General features: G+C 29.5%; 1 protein-coding gene across 1 annotated transcript in view; it reads left to right on the top strand.

Moving 5' to 3' along the window:
• Positions 1-13026, top strand: part of LOC111627660 (mitochondrial uncoupling protein 4-like) — a 73862-nt gene that overhangs the window by 26691 nt on the left and 34145 nt on the right. Inside the window, exons 6-8 of the mRNA XM_023371260.1 lie at positions 5736-5848; positions 5988-6072; positions 9598-9690. Of these exons, the coding sequence (XP_023227028.1) occupies positions 5736-5848; positions 5988-6072; positions 9598-9690 (291 nt within the window). The remainder of the gene's footprint in view (positions 1-5735; positions 5849-5987; positions 6073-9597; positions 9691-13026) is intronic.

The following is a 13026-nucleotide window of genomic DNA, read 5'->3' as shown; positions in this document are numbered from 1 at the left end:
ATGCCTTGTTTCTTTTCTGGTATCAGGAAATTTTTAGTTTTAGATGCTGGTTTTTTTTTTACCTTTCAGATATTGAATTGATAATAGTTTTATTTATAATCAGTGGTGATATTCAGCGGGTTCGCACAGGTTCGGTTGAACCATTGTTAACATTTTCAAAGTTTTCCAAACCTTGTTAAACACACGTAACATTTCTCAGTGGTTTTATTTCTTTTAAAAAATATATTAAAATATACATATTATACTTTGTAACACTACTAAACTAGAGCCCTATACCTCATTCGCCTTGATGCGACCTCCCTCGACCGTTTCAATCTTGACTGAAACGAGGTTCAATTGCGGTCGACTCAAGAAAGTTCTTGAAACTAGATCCAGGGGCCATATTCTGGTCACTGTCTCTGGTCTCCCATCTCTCACAAGAACGTCTCTGATTGGCTAATCATTTGGATTAGCCAATCAGCGACTGGCTTGTGAGAGACGAGAGACCAGAGATGGTGACCCAGAATACGACCCCAGCATAAGAGAGATCCCACAATCCCATGCGCACGAGAAAATACAAGATGGCTGCGGAACACGTGTCGTAATAAAATATGTACAAAATAAACCATTTTGAATATATATATATAGTTCTGGCATAAAAAATGTTAAATTTTAACTGACTTAATTTTGTGAACGCATCTTTTTTATTTATATAGGTATCTTAAGGTCAGTTTTTGCACTGATGTCGCTAATGTGCTAATGCACCATTTGAGTGAAAAAAAAATTGTTAAGGAAAAAGTTTGTTAGTGAACCCTTTGTTAAACATTTCGAATATCACCACTGTTTATAATATGCCTGTAATGGTGATCACAGTCAAATTGGCAACTAGGGAGTTTTTTATTTTGTGTTATTACTAAATATTGGAAGAAATCATATTAATAAAGTGTATTGTTTCAAAATATATTTTAATATAATAAAAGACAGAATTTGTAATTTGAAGAAGGTAAGATTATGCAGTTTCATTGAAATGTAGCAGCATTCCTTCTGATGTTACATTTGTAAGTTTCATCTTGTTTAGCTGCAAAACACATCAATTTATTCTTGATTATTTTTTTTTGAGATAGATGTTATACATGTTGAATAAATACAACAATTTTGTCATGTATATATTCTCTAGAAGATAGCTTTAGATATTTATAAAATGTATCAGAACATGAGTCAGACAATAATCAGAAAAAATGTTTCTGAAATTGTTAGTGATGATAGTGAAGAAATAGTTTTAGTATAGTTCAGTTGTTCCATAGTGGAACAACTAAACTATAGAATTCTGACAAAGAAGATGCAGTTGCCAATCAGGATCATATGAAGAGACAATTTCCATCCATTACTAGGAGAAGAAGTAGATTGTTGGAGTAGGCTTTACCATGGAAATGGGAGAACATCAATGGAAGTATCATATAATAACAATTTTTCAGTTGATGGAACAATGTGGAAGATTTTTGATGCACTGCTTTTTGAGTATACCAGCACTATATTCCTATATTCATATTTCAAGAAGATATAAATCATGTAATATTTTGTGAGAAAAGGGAGGACTGACTGCATATACACAATGTCATATAAATGAAAAAGTAGTGTGAGCTTGTAGCAGTTATTTATTGACTGGCCAACATCACATAAAGGTGTATTGGCTTCATCACATAAAGAAATGCACAGAGGCTGAAGTGAAAAGACGGCTTCAAAATAGTATGTGATTGATATCAATGGCAGAATTGGATACATTTTCAACAATTCTATAAGTGTGTGGAGTATGTGGTGCCAAAGGTATGGAAGTTGACAACTGATGGTCAACCACATGGGGTCTTTTCTTCTTCTGAAACAGCATGCCATGAGACAGATTTTAGAGATGCAATAAGATTTTACAGGTTTGATCTAAAAATAATGCCATCAGAGAGGTTGAAAACTGATAAATTTGCACTTCTGTCTGAATTATGAACTGTTTTATTGAAAAGTGTACAATGTGGTACAGGCATGGTCAGACCATGAGCAATTTTAGTAGTAAAGTTTTAAATAGCTATATGCACCAAATATTAATAGAAAATGATAATGTATTCCACTCTCTATCAGTGCTACGTAAAAATAATTTATTTTGTGAGTATGTGCAAAATAAATTTTTTTTACATAATGCTGATAGACAGTGGAATACATTATTGTTTTTGATGAGCAACTTTTTCAACAAAGACATATTATAGATTCATGCAGTATATGACAAATAAGCCTGACAAATTTGGAATAAAGTTTGGTTAGCAGTGGATGTAGATTCCAAATCTGTTCTGAATGCTTTTTCTTTTATAGGAAAAGATGAATTACATCCAACAGATGAGAGTATTTCAGAGAATGTGATGCTGTATGTTTTGGAATCATACCTAAACAAAAGAAGAAATTAACTACTGACAATTTCTTCACTTTGTTCAAATTGGCACAGAAGTTACAAAACAAGAATATCACAATTGTATAATGAATTGCTGTTGTAGAGAAATTTTGCCTCCTGCAAAAGATCACAAGATGACTTACATTCCATGAAAGTCTTGCATTGTGGTGATAGTCATTTAAACAATGTGAAAAATGCAAAAAATATGCATGTGCACAGTCTAGAATTTGACTAGAATATGTATGGAATATTCTAAATAGTTATATAGTTTTATTAATTTTTTTAAATAAATAAAATTCCATTTCCTGCATTAATTAGTTTTATTTTTCAAGTTATTGTGACAAATGGAAATAACCACATACTCGTAACTGAATGCCATCTTTAAACGAGAGTTCAAAACTCCTCAGGTTAGAGATAAGTTGATATTCCACAGTTCTAGTTTTAATGAATTTAATGAGGATTTTTAAACTTAAAGAATTTTTAAAGCACTTTATGATGATAATGAATGAAAAGAAGATTGTCAAATATTTAAAAAAAAAATTATTTTCTTTGTGAGTTCGTCATAAAATCCTATCTCTCTCCAAAATAATTATTTATTGATTTACTAGAAACCAATTCCTTCAAGATCCCTTTATATTAAACGAAATTAGAAATTTATTCTATGCTATAACATTATATAAACTTGTTTTTTTTTAATTATAAAATTTGAATATAAAATAATAAAATTATAGTTTCTTATGCTAATGTAACTATATATTATTTTTATAATAAATTTTTGGATAGTAGGCCTAACACACACAAATAATACAAATTTTTATGAATTATTATGATGTTAATTGACAGCAAAGAATGAATATCTGACCAACAATATGATGTATTTATCATCATTATTACTTAAACTATTTTATCTTTATTGAATATCTTGGTCTTATAATTTTTCTATATAGTTAACACTAAAAAAATTTTAAGTACCTCATGCTTTTTTTGCAGTTTATTTTATTAGACTATTCAAGGAATACCTGATTAACTCTAAAACTTTATTTTTATTATACCTTCTTTTAAATTTGTTAAAATGTACAGATAATGTTTATTTTCTGAGAATAATTACCTCCATTTTAATGCAGTTATTCTATTGTTCTACCATATTGTAAAGGAAATAGCATATTTGTAGAAGTGCTAAATAATAAATGATAACATCTGTTCACATATTTTTATTATTTGAGTTTTTCCACCTTTCCATGAGTTTATTAAGCAATCCAAATAAAAGTCCTTGATATAGAGTCTGAAATAAAATAGAGGGTATTCCTCCCAACCATTTCATTGAAAAATTAGAATGTTTTTCTGATTGTTAAAGAAATAGAATAGACTTTACTATACTACAGAATAATTCATTTCTTAAAGAAAATTGAATCTCCTCCAATAAATGGATGCTATAATACAATTTGGTAGTGGTGTTGAGTAGTTTCATGACTAGTTATTACAAACATTTGTCAGTATGTACTGTACATCACTATTTGACGAATATTCATATTTGTCATGTCTGACTAAGGAACTTCTAATTTGAATTATTAGTGATTATAACTTCTGGAAATCATGCTTATCATTCAGATGCTTTGGATTATAATAAGATGTAATTTTTTGACATTTTACTATTAGCACTTAGGACTCTTTCATGTATTAGACAATTTATTACATGTAATTATTGTACTTTCATGTTGTATGACATGAAAGGAAAATAATGTGCAATTTTATTACATTACCATGTTTCCAACAAGGCAGTGAAGCTATGTAATCCATGTTATCATTTCCAAAGGTTCTGTATACAATTTTCATTTTGAGCTATAGTTTTTTTTTTTCCATAAAATAGGTTTAAAATTAATGCATTTCATTTAAGTACAGGAAAAGTCCTAATTAATGGATTTCAGGGGAATGAATTCTCAATATTATTAATTAGAATATTTTATATTTGAGATTATCAGAAACTTCATTAAATTTCAAGTTAGAATAAAAATAAATTTTATGTATGTTCTGCAATATTCTGTTTAAGTTAAATAAACATATACAAAACTTAAAACACAAGAACAAAAAAAAAATGTTTTAAACATAATGAAACATACTACAATATATACAAAATTATATAAAGGAAAGCTGTGAAGCTTTAGATATATGGTTTGAATGTTGTATATAGTATTATGAACTCTTGGCAAAAAAACAGTAATATTTGCTTGACTTTCTTACTTTTTGAGTTATTTAAATGCCACTGATTCCATTTCAAGAAATATTTTTGTCTATCTGCTTTTTTTGATGTTTGGATGAGCATCTCTAATGTATTAAGGGCAGTATTTATCTCAGATATTTTTGGCAACTTTACTGGCAGAGCTGCCTCATTTTCCTCTTCCGTAGTATTTTCAACTTGAGATAATGCAGCTCCATCAAAATTTAGTGGAATGAATGTGCAATTTGATAAAGAAATATAAATTGTCCTCTCTGTAAACAAAAACTGGTCTTTAATCACCATCGATCAAGTGTTTTGAATGCCAAAATGGAGGACAACACGTAAAGTAGAGATTGCACAGTTGGTATTGAGGATATTGAACTTATGATGGTGTTTGTCTCATGCAACTAAATGCAAAAGTGAGGATACGAGAGTAGTAATACACTGAAATGTGTAATTAGTAAAATAAAAGTTGTTTGATAAATCTTTTCCCACACTTGGTTGATATGTTAATTAGACAATATTCCATTGAATTAATAAAAAGTACTTTAAAGAGGATGAAAAATACATATAAATAAATAAATAGAAAATGGTCAGGACCTGAAGAAAAGTTTGTTAATTAAGTTGGTTTGTTATATAGGATGTTCATTATTAGTACTTTTCATGTAGTATTGAGACGTCATCAATTAGTAGTCTGACTATAAGTTTCTTTTACAAAGCATATTGTTATTGATGAAACTAATAAATTTTGTTTAAAATATTTTTCACTTATGCAAATTTTAATAAATATTTTTTAATTAATCATAATTTTCACTTCTTTAGGTCTTTTAAATATAATACAATGTGCCAGAAGCAAAAAAGTATTGTGTAATATTGTTAGCAAAACACAGTAATTGGAAGTTGATTGATATTACAAACATTTAATTTATAAAACTATAATTTATATTTTCCTATTTAGCTTATAAAATTCAAATTTATTCTTAAAAAATGAATTTATTTCTTATTCCAATTGATTATTTGATTTTATATTTTCTTTTCATAAAATTGCTTTTAAATATTTGATTTTTGTTATAGATTAGAATATATTTCTAACGTTTATTCATTTTGCAGAGTGCGGACTACTTGGCATGCCTTCAGTAAGATTGTTGCAGAGGGGGGGATCAAAGGGCTGTGGAAGGGTTGGGTGCCAAATGTACAGAGGGCAGCTCTAGTCAACTTGGGAGGTATGCCAGCAGCACTCTCTTCTTAAGAATTAGAAATGAATGAATGTTGATTTATCATTTGTTGATTGAATCATAATTATGTATTTTACTAGAAATGAAATAGATAATTCTTTTTTACTAATGTTTGTTTTGATTTCAGAACTAACAACATATGATACAAGTAAGCATTTAATTTTGAAGCATACAACACTAAAAGATAATTATGTAACACACACATTAGCTAGGTATGTATATTTTGTTTTATTTTTTGTAAGAAATTTATGCATATATAATTTTAGCATTTATCTGTATGTCAAGCTGTAATCTATCTTTTTCAATGAGCACAATGTTGTGTGTCTGAGATTAAACTATGATTCATTGATATGATACATATGATCTATGGCAGAAGTGACACAATACATCTAATACAAATATACACAACCAAAACCCTATATATTAAGCAAATACACACTCACAACTGCCCACTTATATCCAAATTTAGGTCGATCATTTATGGCAGTTGTGTGTATTTAGAGTGTGCATACAAATAATGATTTACAGAAATAAAGACCAATTTTACCATATAAATATATTAAAACTAGCTGTGTTACCCGTCATTGACGGGCGATACTTATTTCATGAAATTATATTTACTTACCTAAAGAGTATATCTGCAGAGAATTGTTTGTTACAGATTCATAATATTCTCATTAAAGATGTGGAATATTTTCTAGATAAACTTATTGAATAATCTCCTAATATACAACATTTTATGCTTTATTATCAGGGGTGCAAATAAATAGAGATTTGCAGCTACTAACATGTGAGCATGCAACATAGAGTTGGCCATGTGAAAAGCAACTGCATCTGAGATCAAGTGCTGCAACTCTCAGTCTTTGGCCTTGTGACATGTTAATGGTCATTGTAAAGCATAGACTGATTGGAAATTGTAGGCGTTTAAATTCGAATGAGTAGGTTGATGCTATTAAATGGTAAATGGTATGCTATTAAATGATATATCTGTCTTTGAATTTTGAATGTTGGTATGAAATTTCTTTCAAGTATTTCAGTGGCACCAAAACTTGTCATCTGGAAGGCACTATTGTAAGCCTTAATGTTCTTTAAGAAATGTTTAGTGTCAGGATGAGTCCCATTTAATAGTGATAGACGAGGCTCAGGGGGACAAGAACAACATCCAGTATAACTTTGCCAGAAGAGCAGCACATCCCGTAATTCATTCTTCCACTTTAGAACACTGCAATACTCACATACTTTATCCATAGACCCACTATTAGCAGATAATGAATAGTCTACAAGAGTGTCATAAATGAAGGCACTTTGGAGCTTTTTGCACCAAGGAATCATAGTACTCCTTGTACGTTCAAGGCGCACTCAGACTTGCAGAGTGGCTTGCCATTCTCTCTGAGAACTAAGCCTAGCCTATCTTGAAGATGGGTTCTCTGAATCTCTAGAGTCTAGACAGTCTTATCTGTTTACTTTTCCTTGAAGATTGGTCAAGGTTTTGTTGTTTCCGAGTAGACAATCTTTGCTCACACAAATAAATAAAACACATGCAAATATAGTTTGGCCTAACAAATCATGAACACAATACCCAACAGTATGAAAAACCCACCATATGTACTGTACATGTACTGCCATCACTTTTTTTAATGCCCTGAAGATTTTATTAATTAACTAATTATTTTTTAATGTCAGTGCTTCAAATATAATAGTAAATTTCAATAATACACCTTTCTTATAGATAATCTCTTGACAGGAAGTACTAATTTGTGTGTTGCTATCTAGTGAAGAGAGAGACAAATAGACAGACAGAAATCCATTACAGTTTAATTTAATTAATGTAGATTTTGAGATGATGTTTATCTATAAATCTTCTCCTGAACCAACAGATTCAAAATATAAAGTTTGGTTAAAATACATTCAGGCATTTTTCTGTGATGCGGCAACAAACATTTTGACTGATACAGTTTTATTTATATAGATTCATGGGATATAATTCCACAAATGCATAAATAATCACTAACGTTTTTTGACTTAAGTAGATAAATTTACTGAATCTTTTTATAATTAATATAAATAAGATATAATAAAGTTTTACTATATTATTCTGAAACTGAAAATTACTTCACTCTCAGAAAGACATGAGCAACTTTTGCACCTCTGTGTGAATAATGCTAGACTACTAGACTTTCAAATATAATTTCATTGAAAAATATAGTTTTTATTTTATGCTAGGAAAGAATATTTAAAAATTTTCTTTCATATGCAATATGATATAAACTTTCATTATTTCTGTATTTCATATTATATGCTTTCAATGCTTCATTACACTTCTAACAAGAAAACAACCTTCAGCTTCCTGTTAAAATAACTGAAGTAGCTGTGAATTCAGATGTAGACACAGCATCCAAATTTTCTGCTGAATTATAGAAAATAAATGTGACAGCTGTCAAACTTTTAACACAACTAGATTTGTGGACCATCTAAAACTCTTTTAGCAAAAAATTAAGAATCACAATCATGTTATAAAGCATCCAAACATCACTTAACTCTTTCACTTTATGACAATGCTAAGAGAGATTTAAAGCCATTAGTTAGTTATTCCTAGAGTCTCTGTCAATCATTTAAGAGAGAGTGGGTCATCTAAACTATGGATAAAATCCTATTTTTATCTGGCAGTGAAAGCTTACTGCAAGATAAAATTATCATTCAAAGTGCTTTTGCTACTTCATAATGTTCCTGGCCATCTTACTCATTCAATGAGTTGTTTGATATTGTGCAGGCTGTCTTTTTACTGCCAAATATGATTTCTTTTATTATTGGACCAGGGTACAATTTCAATTTTCAAGGCCTATTTTATTTAAAAGAACTTTTTCACAAGCAATTGAAACTATGATGAGAAGGTGTTTTTATTATTATTCAAGTATCTTGTAAAAAATATTAACATTCATGACCTGTGAGAAATAATATCCAGCTACATGAAAGCTGTTTGGAAGCAGTTTTTGCCAGATTTAGAAACCAATATAAATGTAAATTAATATATTAATTTATTATTGTTACAAAGTATATAAAATTTCTAAACAGTTTTCTCTCTTCTTATCTTTTAAATCAGTATTTTTTAATCTTTTTTATCTCATGGCACACTTAAACCTATAATTAAATTTTGGCAGAAAAAAATCATGTGAGTTAAAGTTATGTTTGTAAATATTCTATTGCCATATTACTTGCTACTTAACCTAATTCTTTTTGTCTATATTTATTTATAAAGAAAAGACACTGTGACTATTAGGTCTTTTTCAAGTGTCTACAGACAAAAAGAAAAACAAGAAAAAATCAACAAATATTAAGCCAAAACAAATTATTACAAAGTCAATTAACAAAGTCACTTAACAGAGTTTGAATTAAATAAAATAGTATTGTTGTTCCAAAGCAGATTACAACAATAGTTATTTATTAACAAAGTTCCAAGGATAAATTTTTGATTAAATCAAATTTTCGACCATACAAATAATTTAGGTCAGTTTAAAAAAGGATNATATGAATTTTTTTAGAGGTTTTAATTTTGACATGTACACTAATTGTTTTTTGGGCTTCTCTCAAAAATAATTTATTTAATAACCTTCAAAAATTTTTGTGGCACCTGGTTGAAAATCACTGTTTTAGATATTAAAGAGGATAGTACATTTTAAAAAATTTTTAATGAAATTTTATTTAATTTCAAATTAAAATCTAATTTAAGAAATTTTCAGTTCATGTTCAGGTTTAATTGCTGCTACCCTTGGTACTCCAGCTGATGTCATAAAAACAAGAATAATGAATCAGCACACAGATGCAAATGGAAGGTAAGAAGTATAATTCAGAAAATTTTAGATCATTAATATAGATTGTTTCCAAAATAAAATTCATATACTATATAAGCTATTGTAGACATTTTGTTTTCAAAGCATTACAAAATTCAAATATTTGACTATGGCATTCATTCATTGGCTTCATATAAATAAAAAAAATCAACTATTATATATTGTTAACTGCAAAGTTAGTGATTCCTCACACTCTAAATGTAATTTGTTTCAGGAGACTGTTGAAACTCTGAATTGTTCAAAATCCAAATTAATTTTTCCCATTAGAATTAATGGAATGTGAATTAATTCATTCTTAGACTCTAAACAACAACCGTTTTAATAAACTTAAACACATAATTTAAGGTAAAAATAACACAATTAAACAATCTAAGAAAAGTTTGATATATCAGTATAGTTTTAAAATTTAAAGTTTTCAATACATGTATATTTACAAGGCAGCTGCTGTTAAAATATTTAAAAAGTATTAATAAAATGTTTTTTGATTTAATAAAAAGAAAATGAAATAAAGCAAAATATCAGCCAATACTTAACAGACTATCACATGAAATAATTGTGATTTTCTTTCAATAATAATCAATCAATCAATCAATCTTTATTTGGTATAACGAGTGTTATTACAAAGGGGTTTAAAAAATTTGTTATTTTAAGTTTGATACATGAACAAAGAAATTATATAATTTATACAAAGTTAGCATTGCAAAACTATTGCCAAATAAAATTTGATAACAAAAATCAGATGGCAGTATAGTAACTCAAACATCCAAAAGAATATTGCAAGATTTAAGAAGGTGTTTTCTCATATCCATTGCTGTTGTTCCACAAAAAGAACATTCAGAGTCACATAAGACATTAATTATTTTACCATTTAGGTTTATCGAAAATCTATTTAGTCTAAATTGTGCAGCAAACTATTTTATTTTATAACTCAAATTAGACAGTAAATAAGGTGCTGGACTCCACATTCCATTAAGAAAAAGTTCACTGTTCAAACCTCTTTCACTCAAATGATGAACATCTTTTAGCCAATGTAAGTCTCTTAGTCATTGATCACAATCCAAAAAGAACAAAGTTTCACTTAAATACATATAACTAGAGGACAATCCAATATTATTTAGTAATCCTTTAGCAATAGCAGGCCATNGGTAGTATTTATCTCAGATATTTTTGGCAGCTTTACTGACAGAGTCGCCTCATTTTCCTCTTTCGTAGTATTTTCAACTTGAGATAATGCAGCTCCATGTTCAGCCATTTTAGTGTTACCTTCTGATGATACAACATAACTGTCATCAATTTGAACAAAGTCATCAAATGTAACATGTTGATTACTTCTGTCCAGTCACCAATAAAGTTGTCATTAGTGCTTTCATAATTTTCGTTAAATCCATTTTAAACTGAAAAGCCAGTTTTTTTAACAACTTTTAATAGTAGCTGGTTCAATGCTGTTCCAAACTGAATCACAATTGCTGCATGGCCTGCAAAATGTTCCATTTTACTAATGCCAGTTTATTTTCATCTTCCATTTGATGAATCATATGACGAACAAGCTGCCATCTGTAATGGTTCTTCACCAAGGTGATCACATCTTTATCCATTGGTTGGAGTTTGCTGGTACAATTTGGCAGAAGGAAGATCACTTCAATATTTTTCAGTTTCAAATCATCTATTTTATGGACTTTGCAACAGTCAATGAACAGCAGAATTCTTCTGTCTGTAGTAACCATTTTAGAATCACATGCTAATAGCCATTCCCTAAAAAGTCAGGCTCTCATCCATGATTATTATTTCTCTATGTACACGGCAGATGCTTTACATTTTTGAAGCATTTTGACTTTGAATATTTGTTTATCACAAGTGGTGAGTTTTTCAGATCCCATCACTGTTTACACAAAAACATACAGTTAAGCATTCTTTGCTGCACTTTCCATTATGGCAAGTTTCCTCTTTAATTGGAAATGTTCTATCAGGGAGCATATTGAAAATGGTCTTTCCCCATCAACATTGAAAATGTTTCTTGCTTCATAACTCTGTGTTAATTCTGATAGTTTCAAAATCCAATCGTTTTCTGTTTCAGGGTCCACTCCATCTGCCTCCCGATCTGTCTTTAGTGACATCAGATTACATCTCAAACTGTCATAACCATCCGACACCTTGAAATAATTCATTCCTAATTTTTCTGCTTCTTCCTGTGCCTTTTCTTGAATCATTAGACCATTGGCAGGAATAGAATTGTTTCTTGTTTCCATCAACTAATCAAAAAGTTTTCTGTCAAGCTCATTGCTTGTGCATGGTCATCTAAGTTGATGTGGTCATATTAACATTGCATTTTTTTTTTTTTACATTGTGAAAATATCATTGAGAGGCTTGATTTTGGAATGCCATAATTTAATGTAAAACAAGTTTCCCTGTATCAACCACTTTCAAAATTTGCAGCTTCTGCACAACAAAGTTGTTTTTGTTTGTTATCTGTCACTGTACCTAAGATCTAAGATATTATAAAACAGAAAACCCTCAAAACTGAATGCATCAAAATTTCACAATTCAAATTTACGAATTGGTTAAAATTGAGAGGCTTTTCCATACACAGCAAATCAATACAGTACTTATCAGTGGATAAATAGTGTTGGGATGGTGATCACTACAGTACAGTACTTCAAAATTTAGTGGAATGAATGTGCAATTTGATAAAGAAATATAAATTGTTCTCTCTGTAAACAAAAACTGGTCTTTAATCACCATCAATCAAGTGTTTTGAATGCCAAAATGGAGGACAACATGTGAAGTAGGGATTACACAGTTGGTATTGAGAATATTGAACATATGATGGTGTTTGTCTCATGCAACTAAATGCAAAAGTGNAAGAAATATTTTTGTCTATCTGCTTTTTTTGATGTTTGGATGAGCATCTCTAATGTATTAAGGGCAGTATTTATCTCAGATATTTTTGGCAACTTTACTGGCAGAGCTGCCTCATTTTCCTCTTCCGTAGTATTTTCAACTTGAGATAATGCAGCTCCATCAAAATTTAGTGGAATGAATGTGCAATTTGATAAAGAAATATAAATTGTCCTCTCTGTAAACAAAAACTGGTCTTTAATCACCATCGATCAAGTGTTTTGAATGCCAAAATGGAGGACAACACGTAAAGTAGAGATTGCACAGTTGGTATTGAGGATATTGAACTTATGATGGTGTTTGTCTCATGCAACTAAATGCAAAAGTGGGGATACGAGAGTAGTAATACACTGAAATGTGTAATTAGTAAAATAAAAGTTGTTTGATAAATCTTTTCCCATACTTGGTTGATTTGCTAATTAG

The sequence above is a fragment of the Centruroides sculpturatus genome, unplaced genomic scaffold, assembly GCF_000671375.1.
Source record: "Centruroides sculpturatus isolate CEXI.00-Female unplaced genomic scaffold, Cexi_2.0 scaffold255, whole genome shotgun sequence".
Lineage (NCBI taxonomy): Eukaryota > Metazoa > Arthropoda > Arachnida > Scorpiones > Buthidae > Centruroides > Centruroides sculpturatus.
Note: the sequence above shows the minus strand (reverse complement) of the source record. Positions and strands in the feature narration are given on the sequence as shown.